This window comes from Rhinopithecus roxellana, chromosome 15 (genome assembly GCF_007565055.1).
Source record: "Rhinopithecus roxellana isolate Shanxi Qingling chromosome 15, ASM756505v1, whole genome shotgun sequence".
Classification (NCBI taxonomy): Eukaryota; Metazoa; Chordata; class Mammalia; order Primates; family Cercopithecidae; genus Rhinopithecus; species Rhinopithecus roxellana.
In genome coordinates this window covers 54,865,548-54,889,425 of record NC_044563.1, presented here as the reverse complement: position 1 = coordinate 54,889,425, position 23,878 = coordinate 54,865,548, and the positions used below count along the sequence as shown (strand labels likewise).

At 39.4% G+C, this 23,878-nt stretch overlaps 1 protein-coding gene across 1 annotated transcript in view; it reads right to left on the bottom strand.

The window, feature by feature from the left end:
* Positions 1 to 23,878, bottom strand: part of GDPD4 (glycerophosphodiester phosphodiesterase domain containing 4) — an 84,682-nt gene that overhangs the window by 57,457 nt on the left and 3,347 nt on the right. The window contains exons 2-5 of the mRNA XM_030918510.1: positions 13,310 to 13,512; positions 11,160 to 11,263; positions 5,429 to 5,522; positions 2,846 to 2,905 (exon numbers count right to left, since the gene is read on the bottom strand). Coding sequence (XP_030774370.1) covers positions 2,846 to 2,905; positions 5,429 to 5,522; positions 11,160 to 11,263; positions 13,310 to 13,498 — 447 coding nt within the window. The 5' untranslated portion in view covers positions 13,499 to 13,512. The remainder of the gene's footprint in view (positions 1 to 2,845; positions 2,906 to 5,428; positions 5,523 to 11,159; positions 11,264 to 13,309; positions 13,513 to 23,878) is intronic.

The following is a 23,878-nucleotide window of genomic DNA, read 5'->3' as shown; positions in this document are numbered from 1 at the left end:
AATCTCCCTTACCAATAAAATCAGTCTCTCCTCACAAGTCTGATAAGCCTGGTCATTCCTGGTTTGAAGACCTGCAGACTCAACCAAGGTAGTTAAGTTCCAAGGGAATGCCAACTCTTAATAATCCCCCTGCACTTTTCATTGCCTTCAGAATCTGTGAACTAGATCCCAGAATGCCTCAGAAGATGAAGGCTTAGAAAAGAAGATTTTCCTAACTAATATTGGCAAAAATCCTGTAGAATATGTGTGGGAATGAATTCTAAGGGAAAGAGAACAAGGACAAGAGAACAGAATTTTAGATCAGACTAAATTTATTGATATGGGTGCACTTACCAGAGATTCTGGATTTCATATCCTAGAATCCAGGTATTAAGCAGTTCAAAGAGGTTCTAATTGTTTGGTTATCTGAAGCCCAGGCTCAGTGGTAGCCTATGCTCAATGAAATTGGGATGCCAGTAATTTCTTGGTATAATATAGAAGAAATAATAAAAGATTTATTAAGAAAAAGTGCTAGAACAGTATCACCTATGAGCTAACCTACTCCCTATATCGAGTTCTTTGGGAGGTCCCAGAAGACACTGGTGAGGAAAGCATCAGCATCCTTGAAAAGCACTGTGGTGGCCATCCTGTATGCCTGAAAAAAGGTGAGAGATGCTGCCAGACAGTCTTCCTGATTTCAAAGGGGGATGATGCGCTTCTGCCATAGCAGAGGCTAAGTAGCAGTACTTAACTGGCACAGGCAACATAAGCATAGTTTTTATAACAGACACAAACCTGGAATGGTAATCAGAATGTTTTCACTCCTAGGGATTCTTGGTATTGGTTAATTTATCATGGTGTCCCAAATCCAAAATAAATGTTGATGTCAATAAGTCCTATTTGTTCAGTTTTCAAATCTATATTCTTTCCCTAGAAAATCTCATGACTTCAAGCTCCATCTATTCTAATAACTCTAAATTTATATTTCCAGTTCATACTTCTCATTTGAGTAAGAGGATATTGATATGGCTTGGACCTGTGTTCCCTCCAAATCTCATGTTGAAATGTGACCACCAATACTGGAGGTGGGCATAGAGGGAGGTGTTTGGATCATGGGGACAGCTCCCTCATGAATGGCTTGGTGCTATCCTTGCAGTAATGAGTGGGTTCTCATTCTGTGAGTTCACATGAGATCTGGTTGTTTAAAAGGACCTGGCACCTCCTCCTCCTCTCTCTTGCTCCCTCTCTTGCTATGTGATATGCTGGCTCCCTGCTTGCCTTCCACCATGATTGTATGCTTCCTGAGGCCCTCACCAGGACCAGATGCCAGTGCTATGTTTCCTTTACAGCCTACAGAACCATGAGCCAAAATACACTTCTTTTCTTTATAAATTACCCAATCTCAGGTATTCCTTTACTAGCAATGCAAATGGACTAATTCAAGACTTAAAGGGACCACTCAAGAGTCTGAAATGTTTCTGGATTTGGGAAAATACAAGGAATTGTATCAACACTATGCCTGATGTTCCCACTCATATTTGGGAGCTAAAAAAGTTGATCTCATGGAAGTAGAGAATAGAATGATAGTTACCAAGGGCTGGGAAGGGTGGGTCAGAGTGGGAGAAATGAAGAGGGGTTGGTTAATGAGAACACACCATTAGATAGAAAGAATAAGTTCTAATGTTTGATAGTACAGTAAGGTGACTACCGTTAGCAATAATTTATAATATAAATAGCTTCAAAATAGTTCAAAAAATAGTTTCAAAACAGCTAGAAGAGTTGAAATGTTCCTAACATGAAGAAATGATAAATGCTTGAGATGATGGATATCCTAAGTACCCTGATTTGAGCATTATACATTGTAGGCATATATCAAAATTATCACATGGATCCCACAAATATGTCCAATTACTGGTATCAATTTTTTTAAAACATGCCCAAAAAAGTATACAAAAAAGCAAGAGGCTGTCACTGGAGCTGTTCAAGCCCATGGGAGAACAAAACAAGGATGCTGTATCGGAAATACGCTACATGCCTGTAGATGGTGGGGCCAAGCTGACTGTCCTCTGGGGACCAGATATAGACCCTGTGAAAGAAATCATGCTGGTGTTATTTTAAAGATATCCAAATTCAAGAGAGGGTCAAAAGGACTTCAAAAAAGAAATTTCAGGGCGCTGCAGGAAGACAGGCATTGACTCCACCAAGAGAGTTACAGTCAAGGTTCTCAGTAGGGTTTCTGAAAACACACATAGAAAAAGTTTACAGGAAAAGAAGCAACTGTACATTTACCTAGAAATCAACCCCGATTCCCTTCTCCCCTCTCCTTGTGAGACTGTGCTCTTTTCTCCATCTCCTCTTCCCCTGGACCCCACTCAGGCGGAAAAGAGGTAAAAGGACCACCATGCCCTCTCTGCCGCTATGGGCTTCAGGCTTGGATCAGGCCCAAACAGGGGAGGGGAAACATTTTAAGGTTAATAAAATTGGAGCTTAGGTTATTACAATGAACTGAAAATTTTACTCACTGAAATGAGAGTATTCCTGTGACTAAAAAGTACTGGGAAATTAATGGAATGAGTGCCTAAGATTTTACTGGAATGGGAAGAACAGGGTCACAGATTGAGTTTAATAGGAAACAGTGAGAATAAGAGTTTGGGTTCAGCTCGGGTTCAGTTCCTTCCATAAATCAGTTGCAACGTTATTTAATTATTTCAGTTAAAATGGTGTAAGTAAATCTCTTCTCTCCAAGGAGAACAGTAACAGAGAGGGTAACCCATATGCAAAACTGAGTACACCAAGGAGCATGTTTAGGCCTGGCCTAAGGTTCAGTCCTGGTCTAAGGTTTCCTATGTGGACTCTGATGTCCTACCTTATGACACAAGTGCAGGTATAGTTCAATCCCTTCCCAAAGCAACAAAAATCCAAGTAACTGCAAAAGCAAAGAAAAAGAGAGTTAATTTGAAATCACCAAGTTGCCACCCAAAGCACTGTTCCTATAGCTCCAAATTCTGTTCACAGTCCGGTAGTACACTCACTTCTTGCTATACCTGTACTTTATTTAGCCTCTGGGAGTTTTCCATGCTGTTTGCCTGAAAAAGCTCCCTCTCCCGATGCCACAGACTCTTCAAAGCCAGTTCAAATCTCGCCTCCTGTTTATAACTTCCATCTGCAACCTCAGGAAGAATTCCGTGTTATCTCCTCTAAGATTTCATAACAATTACCACACTGATACTCTTCCTGAGCTCCTGCCCATTTCTTTTCCCTGTGAGGAACCTTCTTCCTGGTATTACTCAGACTCACTTGTAAGAGAAGAAAGGTCAGGAGGCAGCCCTTCCAAGGACTCTTGCTGTCCAAGGACAACAGGGCTGTTGTTACAACTGTCAAACCACTGTTGTTAACACTGGTATAGATTCAATAAATCTTGGATTTTAATCTAAATCTAGCCAGTCACCAAGTCAGTGTAAAGATAGAAATTGAAAACTGGAGTCCTCAGATGCCTAGGATATTAATGATAATTTGATGTGTAAGGCACTTACCTCTTTATCAAAATAATTTCATGTATATTTCATTTGTTCTTTACTTAGCCCTATATTATACCATTAAATATTATTATCATTCTCATTTGCAAAAAAAATGAAACTGAGGTCAGAAGAGTTACATGCCTTGACCAAGGTTACATAGTAACCTAAAGATAGAACTAGAAATAGAATCCAGGTACCCCTTCTTTTTCACTATTGTTGTCATTGTACGTATCCAAAAAGAGGTAGGGTAGAGTAGAAAGTTTGTTAAAATATATTGTTTTATGGGACACTAGAATTCATTCCCCTCTTAGAACCTAACTATACCATTTCATGTTTATTGTGCATAAAAGCGGCACAATTCAGTAGTCAGAGTTTGGCCCAGAGCACATCCTTCATCTACATTTTCCTCCTGTAAAAAAAAAAAAAAAGTTTCTAATTGGTCTCTCTGCCTATAGCCACCCTCCAAACCAAAACATCGAGAATAATTTTCCTAAAATAGAAAACTGATTTATATCAAATGTCTTAGCCTTTCTTTCCAGGCCTTCCAAAATCTCACAAACCTATCTTTTCAGCCATGTTTCCCCATTATTCTTTTTTTTTTTGAGACGGAGTCTTGCTGTATCGCCCAGGCTGGAGTGCAGTGTGGCTCTATCTCGGCTGACTGCAAGCTCCGCCTCCCAGGTTCACGCCATTTTCCTACCTCAGCCTCCTGAGGAGCTGGGACTACAAGTGCCCGCCACCACGCTTGGTTAATTTTTTTTAATATATTTTTAGTAGAGACGGGGTTTCACCGGGTTTAGTCAGGTTGGTCTCGATCTCCTGACCTTGTGATCCAACTGCCTTGGACTCCCAAAGTGCTGGGATTACAGGCAGGAGCCACCGCACCCGGCCCCCCATTATTCTTCACTATGCCCTACATACTAACAGAACTGACCTTTCCTTCTCAGCAAGATATCCTATATTTTTCTGTCTTGCTTAGTCATGAAGCTCCCTCAGCCCACAATGTTCTTCCTCATTACCATATCTATATGTCCAAATCTAACATTCCTTTAAGATCCCACTCCAGTGACAAGGAATAGTTGTAACTTATATCTCACACCTACCTCCATGAAGTGCACTGCATGAAAACAGAAAGTGCTTAGTTTTTATTGATCTCCGTATACTCAGCACTTCTCACAATGTTCTGCTCATATAGTAATAAGTTTTTTTGAAAGAAAAAGTTCATGCAAATAGCAACAGATTTGGGGCTAGGTTCTTCTGTATCAGACAAGAATTCAATAGAGAAAGGAATGGTGAAATCAGAGAAAGTTATCTGCCCTATGTATAAATGGGCACTGCAAAACTCTGTCTAAAGTTATCCTCCCATTTCCACAGACTTTTCTCTTACCTGGCATAAATTTCTCACACTAAGAGACACTACTATGTTAGGTAACAGAAACAAGGCCACACTATTGCCAAAAGGCTTTTGCTAAAATGTGCTTTGCATCTGGGCTAGGTGACTAGCATTTGTCCATCAGAACAAGTTTAACAAACTAGCAAATTTTTATAAGGCCCAGAAAGACTGATTTTCAGAAGATGGGACATGAGATGAGTAAAGATACTGCTGATGTGAAGCTATGGGTATCTAAAATGACAATATTGAGGGAACCACAGGATAGGGTATAAAACAAGGAAATAGAAAAAGGATGTTCTGTTACACTTTCAAAGGGCCAAACTGGCAAGACACATCCTCTAACAGAATAGGCTTTCCTTCCACATCCTATTCCTTGTGCCTAAAATTCAACTAGCTAATGTAAACCCCAACTCTACTAAGACAAGAATGAACTTGGGTTCTGAGAGCCCCCAGTACCAACTGGATACTATACCACAGGCAGGAACACCTCATCAGGCTACTCAGGAAGGGAGTGGAAGAAATGAGAAGCATTACTCACCAACAGCAATGAAGAGTAGGCAGTCAGGATCCCAGCTAAACTCAGAATAAAAATAGACCAGAAAAACCAGTATCCTGTTCCTAGAAAAGTGACCCTGAAAAAAAATGTGTTTCAGTTCTTAAAATACTGCAGAAATCAGTAGCATCTGTGTCAAGGATAGGGACAGAACCAGACTAGATAAGGCATAAGAAAATGTAGGGAGATAAAAAGAGAAACAGTGTGTGAACAGCAGTTTTTGCGGGTACTTATATGAGGAGTTTTAAAGTTGTGTTCTGTAGGCAATTGGGGATGTTCATGGGGTTTGTAAACACAGTAGGATTTTAAGTTATTTAGAATACATATTTAAAAATTATGTCCTCTTTTAGAAAAATAATATAATACAGAAATTTGGGAATACCGGAAGAGAAACAACATATCCCATAAGTTTACCACCTGAACAAAACTAATACTTTACACTTTGGCAGGCTCCTTGTCCACATGCATATACATTTTTGGACATCATTGCAATCACAGCCACCATATTTAAAAAAAGCCCCAATTTTTCTGTTCCTAATGTAGCATATGAGAGAAAATTGCTAATGATTTGTTAGGAGAAACAATGTTATACTTGGTCTAGGTATTACACATCAAATAAATTTGAATCTTCATGTCAAGAAAACAGAAATTTCCTCCTCTCTGTACAAAACCTGGAGAAATTATATTTTTTAAGATGTAAACTACAGGCTAGTGAACAAAAAACTACATTAATAAGAATTATAAAGGAAATTCTCTTGGACAAGGGCTGTGAGATAAACTAGGAAGAAACAAACAGGCAAACAGCCTTACTAACAAAGGTATCCCAGATCAAGACACTGGGAAGAGTGCTCTGTAGAAGATGAGCTCACAATCAGGAATCAGAAAACATGTAAGGGATGTCAACAAACGAACCCTATGAAGCCAACAAATAGAAAAACTTGGACCCAAGAAAACATAATTAATAGAACCATCAGAAAAGAGCCACAAAATAAATATATTTAAGATCTTCCATAACGTGAAGGAATGATTCACATCCATGAAACAAGAATAGGGTGTTTTAACCCAAGCACAATTTTTTGATGTTATCAAAACAATCAAACAGAGATCTTGAAAAAACATTTTTGAAATTAAAAAAACATGAAATCTGGCCTTAATAGCACTCTAGATGTAGTCAAAGAATTAATGAGTTTAACCAAATCGAGATACTGACTTTGCTTTCCAAGTAACAAAGAAAACAATGTTTGTCATTTCATGGTACTCCTCTTTCTTCTAATCATCTTACTGGTCACATTGATATTGTATTTTAATCTCTTTCAACCTAAAAGGTTTTCTTTTGGATGCCCGATCACATGTAAATATTACTATTAGTTTGGTTTACTTCAAAGCCCTCTTACCAAACTCAGGTGAAGTTCCCACCCCCCAGCTATGGATTATAGGCAAAAGAAGAACCGTGATTTGGCTTTTCCTCTCTCTCCCTCCACTTCTTCCCATCCCAGTAAGTAACTGTACTTACTGTTGGTGGTGGTAGTGGTGTGAAAAAAGGGAGTGAAAAGAGTGAGAAGGAGTTTGCTTATGTGACTGCCTGAACATCAGTGGGAATTGAAAAAGGAAGTCTCTTTTCTTGGCCATCACTTCTTTAAGCTGGGAATATACAATGCTGATGACTATGCAGTAGGCCTACTCTACATGAATGTGTCCAAGTTAGGCTTCTTCTGATTTAGCATTTTTAAGCAGTTTTCTCTCTGCTCTGGACTATTGTGTTACATCCCGCTAGCAGCATAATCACATCTCCATTTTGGATGTAGGCCTACTCACTCAACCAAGACAGCTTTATTGTGGCAGCCTAGTCAATGCAACCTACTCATGTAAAATCCATATTTTCTGTTATCGTTATAACAGAATGTTTAAAGAAACTTTCAAGGACCCCTTCCCTGCTTTCTCACAGCTGTAAGATGCAGCTTTCTTGCACTTTTCCCCAATACATATTGTAATGTTTTATATCGGCATCACCAACTGTCAGCTGACAGTAACTCTAGATGAGGAAAAAAGACACATTGATGGTGGAGGCCCTAGGAACCCTCGCATAGTGAGAAATGGAGAAACAACACACACAGAGGGGAAAAGAGAGAAGTTACAGTTACCCTACCAAAAAATTCTGCTCTTTCTAGCTAAGGGGAACAACTAGAAAAGCTAGACAAAATGTTCTGAAAAATCTAAATGAAAGCATCAGACATCTACCAGACACTGAAGAACTATGGAGCCAAGATCCAAACAAGGAAGGAAATCCAGAGATAGTGCAGCATTTGGGGTAATTTTTCTCTAGAATTGGCTGAGGTACAGGAAGCTCTTAGAAACTTCACAGGGCTACAGGGGAGAAGGTAACCTTGTAAACATAATACACTTTGATTTGGAACTTCCAGGGTTATATCCTAGGAGAAAGCACAAACTTTCCCAGTTTGTGATTTGTGGGGGAATGAATCCTAGCTTTGAAGCATCTAAATGTGTGAACCGACATTATTAGTCTGCTCTCCCTAGGTACTGGCTTGATGGTATACACAGCTCAGGCCTCTCCTCTTCCTAACCGTCACCTTCTATGGGACACCTAGGGGTTATTTTTTATACAGAGAGAAAAAGATTCTAGATGAAAGATCAGAGGTGCATGATAAAATGAAGAGTAATAAAAAAGTAAATATATAGGTAAATGTAAAAGAATATTAACTATACAAAACAACAATAATGTCATCTGTGGTTGGAAAAGTATGTAGGATTAAAATATATGATGAGAATAGCTTATAACTCAGAAGGAGGTAAATGAAGTTAAGGTGTTTCAAGATCCTCGTATTATCCAGGAAAAGGTTAAAATACTAATATAAGACTTTGGTGAGTCAAGATTACATGTTGCAATTTCCAGGGCAGGTACAAAAAAGACTGCAAGAGTCAGTAGGAGAGAAAATATGGGTATTCCTTCCAAGTTAATAGAGGGAAAAATAAAGTAATAAAAAATACTTAATATAAAGTAAGGCAAGAAAAGAGGAAAAAAGAACACAGGGCTGGGTGCGGTAGTTCACACCTGCAATCCCAGCAATTTGGGAGATCGAGGTGGGCAGATCATTTGAGTTCAGGAGTTTGAGACCAGCCTGGGCAACATGGCAAAACCCTGTCTCCATTAAAAAAAAAAAAAATTAGCTAGGTGTGGTGGTTTGCACCTGCAGTCCAAGCTACTTGGGAGGCTGAAGTGGGAGGATCAGTCAAGCTTGGGAGGCAGAGGCTGCAATAAGCCAAGATCACACCACTGCACTCCAGCCTGGGCAACAGAGTGAGACCCTGCCTCAAAAACAAAACAAAACCCACAGAACTGATAGGACAACAGCATTGGGAAGAATACGGATGTAAGCTCAAATAAAACATATTAGTGATATATTAGTACAGAGCTATTTTTTATTTGGAACATAAAGACAAATATTGCCAAACTGGATCTGAGAAACCCAACCACATGCTATTTATAAGAGAAACTTCCAAAACATGAGCTATAGAAAGGTTAAAAAAATAAAGGATGGAAAAGATAAACCATGCAAATCTAGTATAGCTATATTAGTTATTATACGAAATAGTCTTCAAGTTAAAAACATATGAAGAAAATGAAAGACTATGCTGCAACTTTGCACTAGGATTGAAGACTTCATTGGTACTCAGACTTGTGCCTGATTTACAACACTGTATCCTGGCAGACGAAATTCACAAATTGGGGATGGTTGCAAGGAAGATCATGGAAGCTAGCCAGTAAGCATCTCAGTCTTGGGAACAATGGTGAGGGTTCCAAGCCATGCTTGTGGTCAATGCAAAAGCCTGTTGTGAGGAATATTTCTATAAAATGCCTGGAAGAGCAATTCCAAAAAGTGGCTAGGGACCAATGCTTGACTGAGGCACTGTCTAATGAAAGTAATAATGGCCAGAGTGACCAGTGTCATTTTGATGACCAGAGTTTCTTCTTACCACCACCAAGCTATTTTTGCTATCTTGTGGTAAGCCCCAGAACTTTGATACCACTCAAGGGATGGGGAGAGAGGCAGAAAGATTTGGATATTAGACTTTGCATAAACCTTGTCAACTATGGATCTCAGAGCTGGTATTTTAAAATTTATAAATATGAATAAATTATACCATAGCATTTATATTTTAAATTGAAATACAATTTCTGTGAAATAATTCAGAACCAGCCCATAAAAAACTGCAGATGAACCAGTGAGAAGGCTAACTGAAAATCCCCAATGAATAAGTAAGCAAAGGAAAATAAATTTTAAAAGAAAAGAAATTAGTTAAATAAACTTGTTCTGAAACGAAATGATTCAAATTAAAACAAAAAAATTTCATCGAGAAAAAATATGCAATATGAGAATATTTAATGCTACCATATACCTCTGTTTTAAATAGAAATTGCTATAACCTTTTGAGAAAGTACTTTGGCAATAGACATAATAAATTTTTTTTTTTTTTTTTTTTTTTTTTTTGAGTCAGGGTCTGGCTCTGTCACCCAGGCTGGATTGCAGTGGCACAATCTTGGCTCACTGCAACCTCTGCCTCCCAGGCCCAAGGGATCCTCCCACCTCAGCCTTCTAAGTAGCTGGGACTACAGGCACACACCACCATGCCTGGCTAATTTGGGGGCATAATGAATTTTAACAACGTTTATTCTTCTTGACTCAATAATGCCATTTATGGGAATCTATTCTAGGAACATTAGTCAGAATACAAAGATTTCTCTGCATTACTAGTTTATAAAAATGAGAAAATTGGACACACATATAATGCCTAACAATTAAAAATGGCTAAGTGTATTATAGCATCTGTCATGAAATATTTTTAAACCATTTTAAATGATGTTCATTAGGAGTTTAAAAATTTTGTTAAAATGTTTGTTATTTTAAGTGAAAAGAAAAAGCAAAATTATGTATACAACATGAACATAATAGAAAAATCAGCATAGAAAAATATATCGAGTGATTATCTCTCAAGAATGGGACTAGGCAGATACTATATTTCTAACTTTTTGCACTTTACACATAAAATAACAAACCATGTTTTACTTCTATAAAAAAAACAAAACTGTATTCCATTTTTAAAAGCCCAATATCCAAACAGATCCTTCTTCCCCATATACCAAATAACAAGATTTGCAGTAAGGTTAGCAGACATCAAGCCAGAAAAACTAGAAGGGCTGGGGACATTCCAGAGCAGGAGTTTAGCCATGAAAGAGTGCTGGGAAGGGATACGTGTCACTGTGTGCAGAATCCTAGGAAGCCTCCTAAGAACAGTAGGGAGAGGAAGTGGGTATAGGAGCAGCAGAGAAGGTGGGGTTCAGGGATAGAGATCATGAAGACCAACTAGTGTCGGCATCAGTAACTCAAAGAGACTAAAGAAAAGATACCAGGGAATCATTATCTGAGTAGAAGGACTGTGGATATTGGAAGCATGAAAGCTTCCCACTGAGCCAGATTTAGTCTGAGACTGAGCACAGTGGAAGAAAGTATAACAAGTTAGGGTGCTAAGCATCCTACCCCTGCCCCAGAGGCAGGCCTCTCACCCACAAGCTGTGGAAAGCCCAGTTTTGTCCGCCTTCCCTATTATATCACCAGATCTTTTCAGCCTGAGGTAGAATCCAGGTAGTTACAGACCAAAATGCCCTTACACAAATGAAACTACAAAAAGTGAAACTCACCAGTCAAAGTTAAAGTATTCATTGGATGTTTCTATCCACAGGAACAGCAACATCAGAGACAAGACAAATGAAATTACCAGGCACGGGCAAAATAATTGCTCTTTCTGGGAAGAGAAAAAAGAAATCTAACTTAGCTTCATTTATCCTTATTACCTCAGCAGTTTCTGTATACACTTGCCAAACTACCTTTCCTTGTGTTCCCCACCTCAGGTATAAGTTGCACTGCCATGCATTACCCTCCTGAGGCTGGAGTGACCACTCCTTCTTTTTACCCCTACCAAATCCTGTATATGCCTATTTACAACCTTTCTTACACTGAACTGGAATTATGCGTTTATGTTTTATCTGATGCTACACTGTTTCTTCTTTGAGGAAAAGGAACATCTCTGTATTACCAATACATAGTATAGTTTCTTGAATGCAGCTGGCTTTTAACAATCATCTGTTGAATTCATCTGCCTCTCCAGCTACCAGATGTTTTGTTCAGTAATTAATTTACTGATTCATTCATCATTAATGAGTTCATTTAGTCATCAATCTACCCCATTGGAGAAGAAAGGGGGAATCGGAGTTAAAGAATAATTTTTTTTAAGTAGCTATTTTGTTCTAGTAAAATGCTAAGGATTTCACAAGCTACTTTCATTTTATTTATTTCTCATTAGAGCCATATGAGTTAGGCATCAATCTCATTTTTGCACAAGAAAGCTCAGAGAGGTAAAATAATTGATTCAAGATCACACAGCTAAGAAGTAGCAGGGGCAGGACTAGAACCCAGATCTGTGTAAGCTCAAAGCCAAAATGGAGGTTATCATTATGGAGGAGGTACTGCTTTCTCTGAAGGCAAAGAAGTCTCCCTGTGTTAGTTTTGTGCCTTTCAATACATCCTCCACACAATCAAATAATCATTCCAAACCACAGCTCAGACTACTTCATCAGCTTAAAGTCTTTGGGGATTCTTTATTCCCAATGGCAGAGGTCAAATTCTTAAAACCACACAACATTGGACCCATCTCCCTCTCTAGCTTCTTTTCCCCTCACTTCTTCTTTCATATCCTCTCCTTCATCTAAAATAAACCTTATATCAATCTCCAAACTCACTATGCCCTTTGACTTCTCCTCCAATACCAATTCTTTCACCATCCCCAATTCTCTACCTATCCAATTCTTAATCACCCTTCACCTTTTAAAAGGTGGCCCTCCCCTTGGTATGTGCCTGTGCACATGCACATACAGTTATAGCACTTCTCTCACTATATTGAGATTGTGTGTGTGTACTTATCTTTCCCCACAGTAGACTGAATTCCTTGAGAGCAGGAAGCATGCCTGAAGCACTTGTATTATCCCCAGTGACTCGCATAGAGGCCAAATATCTGGGCAGGAAAGATACAGTGGGGACAGAAGAACATTCCTGCCTACTCCAGGGAAACCTCCCATTTCCTACCCCTTTCCTTGTGTTCCCCACTTCAGGTATAAGAAATTAATTATCCAATAGGTCTGATTCTGGGACCCTAGTTGGGCCATGTTCACAAATAAGTAAAGGTACATGATTTTGCTCTTCTGTTCTCATTTCAGTGTGCTGATAATTTAATCATTTATACCATGTAGCTCACCAAAGGGTTCCAACATATGGCTTACAAATAGAGGCCCTAAAAGAGGCTAGTCCATGTGCCACCACTCAGTCTTACTAGAGCTCTTCCTTAGGGAAAATCACCACTAGCTTGACCAATTATGAATGAGCACCTTGTTTCTCACTTGCTATTTTTTTCTCCCGAGAAGAGAAATTCACAGAGGAGAGCAAATTACAATTCAGGCATCCCCGTAATCCCTAACCAAAAACATCTAATTGCACCCAAACATCACTTTTTCTTCAAGATTTCACTGAATGAATAAATGCAAAAGTGAATTAATGAATAAACATAAAAGAGGTAGTAAGGAAAAGTAAAGAATAAAAGTGAAAAATGAAGTGAAGGAAAGAAATGAAGAAAGCAAGTACATGTTTTAAGGTTAATCTTGGTGCAATACTTTTATGGAAGAAATGGAGCCCTAGCATCCCCAGTCCTGGAGACCGTAAAAAGCCCTTATGGGGCCAGCGGTCAGCCTATGTTCCCCACATCTGAGAAAACGCGGTCCAGCTCCTTATCAGTTTGTACCCAAGTGCAGCAACAAAATCCAACTTTAGTTTTTTCCCATTGTCTGAATTTCCAAAGGCAACTATAGCAGCCCGTAAGGAAGGTGACATAGCACTGGTGGTTGAAGATGCGTGGAATCCATGGATTAAGTTTTTTTGGTTTTCCTGTCTTATTCCTCTTGTGCTCAATCCTGTTGACCTTCTTAAACATGATTCACCCTTTGGCTGAAAGACAAATAAAATAATCAGGATCTAGTGTAACTCCCCTTAATGTACCTTATCCCATCATTCTACAGAAAATTTTATCAAAGAGAGATGAATTTTTAAAAAACTGTTTATAATCAAAGATAATACAGTGGATTTGGGGCAGAAAAATAGAGCTTCTTCCTACCTTTCTCACTAACTTGTTGAGTGTTTACTGTGATCACTGCATCACTCTAGGTTTAGTTTTCACACCTCTAAAATGGGACAATATTCCCTGTCCTCACCACCTAATACATGCTGAAAAAATCCAATGAGATAATATATACAAATGTGCTTCTCAAATTGCAATATGCTGCTGAAATAACTTGAGACGTTAAAGGCATGGGTGAGGTACATGAAAATACCATCCTTGACTAATAAGTGACTCAGATACACAGCTGGCTGCTTCTTCCCTTTCTCTCCTCTCCCATATGGAATCAGTTAGGGTTAGCTTCAATTATGAATGATGGAATCTTCAAAACAACAATGGCTGAAATGTGACAAGCTTATTTTTCCTTTGCCAACAAAAAATATTTCAGAGATAGAACCAAATATGTAGTATGTGGCTTCACAACAGCATTAAGAACACAGGCACCCACCACAACCTGCACCTGTGTACATCATCAAGGAGCCTGAGGACAGGCCAACATCACCTGGCACCATTACCAGCACCAATGCCTACCCACGTGTGCCACCTGGGGACCTACAGACTGACCCACCCATCCTACTGCTGTCACTGCTAGCACCAGTGCATGTCACCTGGGAGACCAAAGATTGGCCCCCTAACACTACTGCCATCACTGACACCACACATGCTGCCCAGGGCTCCAGGGTCCCACCTGCCTGCCCAGCACACTGCTAACACTGCCAGTACCCAAGCAAGCCACCTAGAGACCTAAAAACTGGCCTTCCTAGACCTGCTAACACCAGTGCCTGTGTACACTGGCCAGGGGTCCAAGGACAGGAACAATCGGCCTGCCATCACCACCACTGGGGCCTGAGGATTGGCCTGTCTGATGTCCCCATTCCCAGCAAAGCCTCACTGCAGCCTGTGCTAACAACCACAGCCTAAACCACTGAGAAAATCATAGACACTACTGACACTGATTACAGTCAAAGAAATCCTAGGGAGACTATACTACTGCATGAACCCAAAATAAAAACTAAAGTGCCCCACCCAACCAAGTCTATAGATACATCTACAAGAAAAAAAAAATCTTCCCCTATGAAAGCCAACCCAAAAAATTATAAAAAGCAACTGTTACAGCAGATGTGCAGATATCAACATAAGGACACAAAAAACATGAAAAAGCAAGGAAACATGACAACTTCAAAGTAATATAATAATTCTCCAGCAAGAGATTCCAATGCAAAAGAAATGTGTGAAATGCCTACAAAGAAATTAAAATAACAATATTAAATATACCCAATGAGATACAAGAGAGCACAGATAAATAATACAAAGAAATCAGAAAAACAATTCAGAATCTGAATGAGATAATTCAATATGGAGATATTATTTCAGAACCTGAAGACAAGTCATTTGAAGTAACCCAGTAAGGTGAAAGAAACAGAAGGAGGGGAGGGGAGAAAGAAAGGGAAGGAAGGAAGGAAGGAAGGAAGGAAGGAAGGAAGGAAGGGAGGGAGGGAGGGAGGGAGGGAGGGAGGGAGGGAGGGAGGGAGGGAGGGAGGGAGGGAGGCAGGAAGGAAGGAAGGAAGGAAGGAAGGAAGGAAGGAAGGAAGGAAGGAAGGAAGGAAGGAAGGAAGGAAGGGCATGGTGGCTCACACCCAGCACCTTGGGAGGCCAAGGTGGACGGATCATTTGAGGTCAGGAGCTCGAGACCACCTTGGCCAACATGATGAAACCCTGTCTTTACTAAAAATACAAAAATTAGCCATGCGTGGTAGTGCATGTCTATAACCACAGCTACTTGGGAGACTGAGGCAGGAGAATTGCTTGAACCTGGAAGGTGGAGGTTGCAGTGAGCTGAGATTGCACCACTGCGCTCCAGCCTGGGTGACAGAGCAAGATTCCATCTCAAAAAAGAAAGAAGGCAGGCAGGCAGGGAAGGAAGGAGGGAGCAAGGGAGGGGAGGGAAAGAGAGAGAGAAGGAGGGAGGCAAGGAAGGGAGGGAGGGAGGGGAAGGAAAGGAGGGAATAAAGAAACCCTACATGACATTTTGAAAACCATTAAGTGACCAAGTACTCAAATTTTGGATATTCCAGAAGAAGAGGTGGGGAAAAGCATAGAAAACCTATTTAATAAAATAATCACCGAAAACTTCCCAAGTCTAACAAGGGATTCAGACATCCAGAGAGTGGAAGCTCAAAGATCCCCAAATAGATTCAACCCAAAAAGGTCTTTTCCAAGGCACTTTATAGTCAAACTGCCAAAAGTCAAAGAGAATTCCAAAAACAAAAGAAAAGCATCAAGTCACATATAAGAGAAATCAATCAGACTAATAGTGGATTTCTCAGTAGAAATCTTACACGATAGGAGAGGATGGAGTGAAAGAAAAACTTTTCTTTCCAAGTGCTAAAAGAAAACAAAGACCAAATGGACCTAACAGATATATACAGAACATTTACATCCAACAATTACAGAATACACACTCTTCCCATCGGCACATAAAACATTCTCCAGGATAGACTACATGTTAGGCCACAAAACAAGTCTAAACAGATTTGTAAAAATCTAAATCACATTAAGTATCTTTTCTGACCAAAATGGAAAACAAAAATAGAAATCAGTAACAAGAGAAATGTTTGAAACTGTAAAAATACATGGAAATTATTTTAACAATATGGTCCTGATTGACCACTGGTCAATGAAGAAATTAAGAAAAAAATTTTTTGAAACAAATGAAATGAAAAACACATACTAAAACCTATGTGATACAACTAGAGGAATGCTGAGAGGGAAGCTTATACCAATAAACATCTACATCAAAAGCAGAAAAGATTTCAAATAAGTAACTATGCACCTCAAGGAACTAGAAAACGAAGAACACACCAAACCCCTTCTATTTTTCAATAGAAGACATACAAATAGCCAACAGGTATATGAAAAAATGTTCAATATCACTAATAATCAGGGAAATGTAAATCAACAGCACAGTGAGATGTTATCTTACCCCTGTTAGAAGGGCTATTATCAAAAAGAAAAAAAATCAAGAAGGTGGCAAAGACAAAGGGCATTCTTACACACTGTTGGTGGGAACATAAATTAGTACAGGCCATAAAAAACAATATGGAGATTTCTCAAAAAATTAAAATATTGTGGTAACCATATGATCCAGCAATTCCACCACCTGGTAGTTATCCAAAGAAAGGAAATCAGTTTATCAAAGGGATATCTGCACCCCTATGTTTATTGCAGGACTGTGCACAATTGCAAAGATATAGAACCACCCCAAGTGTCCATCAATGGACAAACGGATAAAGAAAATGAGCTTATATATACAATACAATACTCTTCAGCCATAAAAAGAAAATGAGATTCTGTCATTTGCAGCAGTATGGATGGTACTGGTGGTCATCATGTTCAGTGAAATAAGTCAGGCACAAAAAGACAAATACTGTATGTTCTCACTCTTGTGGGAGCTTAAAAAGTTGATCTCATGGAGGTGCTGAATACAATGATCATTACCAGAGGCTGGGAAGGACATGGAGTTGTGGGGGGATGAAGAAAGGTAGGTTAATAAGTACAAACACACAGTTAGAGAGAAGGAATAAGTTCTAGTGTTTGATAGCATAGTAGGGTGACTACAGGTAACAATATACAGCATATTTAAAAATAGCTAGAGGATTTGAAATGTCCCTAGTACAAAGAAATGACAAATGTTCCAAGCGATAGATATCCTAAATACCCTGATTTTACCATTACACATTCTATGCATGTATCAAAATACCACATGTATACAATAAATAAGTACAAACATTATGTATTAATAAAAATCAATTCTTAGAAGCTCTGTTTCCTTTTGTTTCTTCCATCAGCATAGACATTTACATATTTGAGAATTGATATATAATTATTCATACTTACCACACGCAGTGGCTCACGCCTGTAATTCCAGCACTTTGGGGGGCCGAGGCGGGCAGATCAACTGAGGTCAGGAGTTTGAGACCAGCCTGACCAACATTGAGAAACCCGATCTCTACTAAAAACAAAATTAGCAGAGCATGGTGGCATGGAGAGAGAGAGAGAGAGAGAGAGAGAGAGAGAGAGAGAGAGAGAGAGAACAAGATCTCAAAATCAATAACCTCAGTTTCCATCTTCAGACAATCAGTAAAAGTGGAGCAAATTAAACACAAAGTTAACAGAAGATTAGGAGTAATAACAATGGATAAATAGAAAAAATAGGGAAAAAAATCAATGAAATCAAAAGCTGGTTCTTTGAGAAGACCAACAAAACTAATAAATTTCTGACTAGGATCATTAAGGAGATTAAAAAAGAAAGAAGTCGGCTGGGCGCGGTGGCTCAAGCCTGTAATCCCAGCACTTTGGGAGGCCGAGACCGGCAGATCACGAGGTCAGGAGATCGAGACCATCCTGGCTAACACGGTGAAACCCCGTCTCTACTAAAAAATGCAAAAAATTAGCCGGGCGTGGTGGCGGGCGCCTGCAGTCCCAGCTACTCAGGAGGCTGAGGCAGGAGAATGGCGTGAACCCGGGAGGCGGAGCTTGCAGTGAGCTGAGATCCGGCCACTGCACTCCAGCCTGGGCGACAGAGTGAGACTCCGTCTCAAAAAAAAAAAAAAAAGAAATCACAAATTATCAATATCAGTAATAAGAGAGAACCATCACCACAGACCCTAGAGACATCAAAAGAGTAACAAAGAATTTGGCACAACTTCATTCCCATAAATTCTATAGATACATGAAATGGGCGAATTCCCTGAAAGACAAAAACTACTAAAGCTCACTCAGGAAGAAATAGAAAACTTGAATAGCCCTTTAACTATCAAGTAAATTGAATTTGCTGTTAAAAAGCCTTCCCATCAAGAAAAAGAAAAAAAAAAAATGGATTCACTGGTGAATTCTACCAAACATCTACAGAAGAAATAATACCAATTCTATAGAAACTCTTACAGCAGAAGACTTTCCAAATTATTTTATGTGACCAATATCCTGACACCAAAACCAGACAAAGATATCCTAATAAAAGTACAAACCAATATCCCTTACGAATCCAAATGCAAAAATTCTTAACATACATCAGTACATACTGACCAAGTGTAGTTTTCCTAAGGACTGCAAAGATTATTCAACATTCAAAAATCAATCAACTTGGGGCCAGGCATGGTGACTCAATTCTGTAATCCTACAACTTTGGGAGGCTGAGGCAGGCAGACTGCTTGAGCCCAAAAGTTCAAGACCAGCATGGGCAACATGGCCAAATCCTGTATCCACAAAAAAAAATGCAAAAATTAGCTGGGTGTGGTGGTACATGGCTGTAGTCCCAGCTTCTCGGGAGGCTGAGGTAGGAGGATTGCTTGAGCCTGGAGATGGAGGTTACAGTGAGCCAAGATCACACCACTGCACTCCAGCCTGGGCAACAGAGTGGGACCTTGTCTCAAAAACAAAACAAAAAAAATAAATAAACTTAATTAACCATATTATCAAACTAAAGACAAACTATATGGCCATCTAAATAGATACATAAAATACTTCTGAGAAAATTCTAACTCCATTCCTGACAAAAACCCTCAGCACACTAGGAATAGCAAATATTATGCCTTTGTATGGAGAATATATTAAAAGCTAATAGCTAACTTCACACTTACTGGTGAAAGACTGATTGCTTTCTAAAGACTAAATGATTTTTTTCTAAGATCGGAAACAAAGCAAGGATGTCTGTTATCACCAATCCTGTTCAGCACTGTACTGGCAGTCCTAGCCAGTGCAATAGGCTAGAAAAAGAAATAAAAGGCATAAAGAATAGAAATAAATAAATAAAACTCTATTTGCAGACAACAAGATTATCTACGTAGAAAATCTCCAAAATTCTACCAAAAAAAAACACTTAGAATTAATGAGTTTGGCAAGGTAGAACCAGATGCAAAAATCAAAAATTTTTATAGACTAGGAATGAACAAATATAAGGTAAAAATTTTAAATCACTATTTACATCATGAAATAGCAAAACATGAATGGGAAAACTGGTGAAATCTGAATAATATCTGAAGTTTAGTTACCAGTAATGTACTAATGTTATCTTAGTTTTAACAAATGAACCACAGTAAAAGGATAATGCTGGGGGAAACTGAAACTGGGTAAGAGTATACAAGAACTGTCCGTACTATCTTTGTAACTTTTCTGTAAATCTAAAATTATTCCAAGATGAAACATGTATTTAAAAATTAAATTTAAATGATGATTTACAATAGTAACAAACACATACTTAGGTATAAATCTAACAAAATATGTGCAGGATCTGCATGCTGAAAACTACAAGACACGAAAGAAATCAAAGACTCAAGTAAAGACTCATAACAATACTGAGTCTTCTAATCTAAGTACCACTTTCTTGGATTAGAAGACTCAATATTGTTATAATCTCAATTCTCCCCAAACAGATCTACAGGTTCAACATGATTCCAATCAAAATCTCTGAGGACTTTTTTTTTGTAGAAATCAATTAGCTAATTCTAAGATTTATATGGAAAGGCAAAGGAAATAGACTAGCCAAAACAATTTTGAAAAATAATGTATTTTGACTCAAACTACCTGAGTTCAAGACGTAATACAAAGCTACAGTTACCAAGACAGTGTGGAATCAGCAAACAGACAGACATAGAGATCAATGAAACAGAATACCGGTTCCAGAAAAAGGCCCATCTATGTATGGTCAATTCATGTTTGACAGAAGTATGAAGGATGGAGAAAGGACAGTTTCTTTGACAAATGGTTCTGGAACAATTGGATATTCATCCAAAAACAAATGAACCTCAATCTACAACTTTGCATTTTTTTTTTTTTTTTTTTTTTTTTGAGACAGAGTCTGCCTCTGTCGCCCAGGCTGGAGTGCAGTGGCAGGCGATCTCGGCTCACTGCAACCTCCGCCTCCTGGGAGCAATTCTCCTGCCTCAGCCTCCTGAGTAGCTGGGACTACAGGCACATGTCACCATGACCTCAAAAGATCTGCCCACCTCAGCCTCCCAAAGTGCTGGGATTACAGGCATAAGCCACTGCGCCCGGCCCACAACTTTGCATTCTTTGTAAAAATTAAATGGATCACAGACTGAAATATAAATCTAAAGCTGGCCAGGTGCGGCAGGTCATACCTGTAACCTCAGCACTCTGGGAGGCTGAGTCTAGAGGATCACTTGAGCCCAGGGGTTTGAGACCAGCCTGGGCAACATAGTGGGACCCCATCTCTACATAAAATACAAAAATTAGCCAGATGTGGTGGCGCACACCTGTAGTCCCAGCTACTCAGGAGGCTGAGGCAAGAGGATCACTTGAACTGGGGAAGTTGAGGCTGCAGCAAGCCATGATGGGGCCACTATACTCCATTCTGGGTGACAGAATGAGACCTTGTCTCTAAATGAATAAATAAATAAAACCTAAAGCTATAAAACTTATAGAAAAAAACATAGATGAAATGTGTCCCTGCTTTAGGCAAAGATTTGTTAGGTATAACACCAAAAGCATGATCCATAAAAGAAAAAACAGATAAGTTGTATTTCATCAATATTAATAACTTCTAGTCTTCAAAAGACATTCTTAAGACATAAAAAGGCAGGCTACAGATTTGGAGAAAAACTGTCCTATATATATATATATATATTTTTTTTTTTTTTTTTTTTGAGACGGAGTCTCGCTCTGTCACCCAGGCTGGAGTGCAGTGGCCGGATCTCAGCTCACTGCAAGCTCCGCTTCCCAGGTTCACGCCATTCTCCTGCCTCAGCGTCCCAAGTAGCTGGGACTACAGGCGCCCACCACCTCGCCCGGCTAGTTTTTTGTATTTTTTTTTTAGTAGAGATGGGGTTTCACAGTGTTAGCCAGGATGGTCTCGATCTCCTGACCTCGTGATCCGCCCGTCTCGGCCTCCCAAAGTGCTGGGATTACAGGCTTGAGCCACCGCGCCTGGCCTCTGTCCTATATTTTGATAGTGCTTACACAATTACATGCATTTGTCAAAACTTGCAGAATTATACACTAAATAATGGTGAATTTTAGTGTATGCAAATTCTATCTTAATTAGAAATTTCTTGGCCGGGTGCGGTGGCTCACGTCTGTAATCCCAGCACTTTGGGAGGCCGAGGCGGGCATATCACAAGGCCAGGAGATCAAGACCATCCCGGATAACATGGTGAAACCCCATCTCTACTAAAAATACAAAAACTTAGCCGGGCATTGTGGCGGGCGCCTGTAGTCCCAGCTACTCAGCAGGCTGAGGCAGGAGAATGGCTTGAACCCGGGAGGTGGAACTTGCAGTGAGCCGAGATCAGGTCACTGCACTCCAACCTGGGGGACAGAGTGAGACTCTGTCTCAAAATAAATAAATAAATAAATAAAAAATTTAAAAAAAGAAAATTTTTATAAGTATATGAATTGATGTATGGATTATTATTATTATTATTTTTTTTTAGAGTTTTACTCTCATTGCTCAAGCTGGAGTGGAATGATGTGATCTCGGCTCACTGCAACCTCCACCTCCCAGGTTCAAGCTATTCTCCTAGCTCAGCCTCCTGAGTAGCTGGGATTACAAGCACGCATCACCATGCCTGGATAATTTTTTGTATTTTTAGTAGAAACAGGGTTTCACCAAGTTAGCCAGGCCGGTCTTGAACTCCTAACCTCAACTGATCTGCCCGCCTTGGCCTCCCAAAGTGCTGGTATTACAGGCGTGAGCCACTGCGCTCGGCCAGATGTATAGATCTTGATTGGAACCTGTGAAAAGACTTTCTGGAGGAAATTGGTAGAAATTTGGATATTAACTAATTTACATTCAGTTGGTTTAGTAAATTATTGTTAATTTTAGGTATGAAAATGATGATATCATTGTGTAAAAAAAAATTCCTTCTTTGGCCAGGTGTGGTGGCTCATGCCTGTAGTCCTAGCACTTTGGGAGGCCGAGGCGGGCAGATCACAAGGTCAGGAGTTCGAGACCAGCCTGGCCAATATGGTGAAACCCCATCTACTAAAAATACAAAAATTAGCCAGGCGTGGTAGTGTGCGCCTGTAGTCCCAGCTATTCTGGAGGCTGAGGCAGAAGAATCGCTTGAAGCCAGGAGACGCAGGTTGCAGAGAGCCAAGATCGCACCACTGCACTCCAGCCTGGGCAACAGAGAGAGACTGTCTCAAAAAAAAAAAAAAAAATTCCTTTTTTAGAGTTTCACACAAAGTATTTACAGGTAAAATGTATGGTGTCTGCAATTCACTTTCAAGTACTTCATCTAAAAGAAGATAAAGCAAATATTGGAAGATGTTAACAATTATAAATATATGGGGCTATATTTTTCTGTATATTTTAAATAGTTCATAATTTAAAAAGTAGATGCTCTGGAGCGCCTTGCCTATGTTTCATATCCCATCTTTGCCATATTTAGCTGTGCAACTTTAGGCAAGTTATGCAAGTATTCTGTACCTCAGTTTTCTCATCTTTAAATGTGAATAATAATGGTACTTATCAATACAGTTTGTGGGGATTATTGAGTGAATCAATAGATGTGAATTTAGTTCTGGAAATATTGTAAACTGAATGGTGGCTTTCAATATAATAACTGTTATCCATTCAGCACACTTTGAGCACTAAAATGACCAAGCATTAGGTTATGCGTCAAGAGCAAAAGGATGAGTAAGTCAAAACTCCTATCACTGACAAGATTTAAATATAGTGGAAGAGATGTATATTAGCAATTGAGTATAACAATGTAATAACTTCTAGAATAAACATCTATACAATACACTAGGCAGCATGGAGAATAGAGTGATTAACCCAGCCTCAGCGCATAAATGAAGACATTTTGGAAATTCAGGAAGGAGCTGAAAAAGACAGGGAAAATAAAGACTACCTACAGTTTTTTGTTGTTTTGTTTTTTTTAAAAAAAAAAACAGATTGAAATAAAAAGATCTTGGAGAGTCAGTTTAAGAAAAGGAACTGGGCACATACATTTGCCTTCCATTTCCTTGCAAATCATCTTGAAGTGACAGTAGAAAAGTATAATCAGGCCAGGCGCGGTGGCTCATGCTTATAATCCCAGCACTTTGGGAGGCCAAGGCGGGCAGATCACCTGAGGTCAGGAGTCTGAGACCAGCCTGGCCAACATGGTGAAATCCAGTTTCTACTAAAAATACAAAAATTAGCCAGGCGTGGTGGCATACGCCTGTAATCCC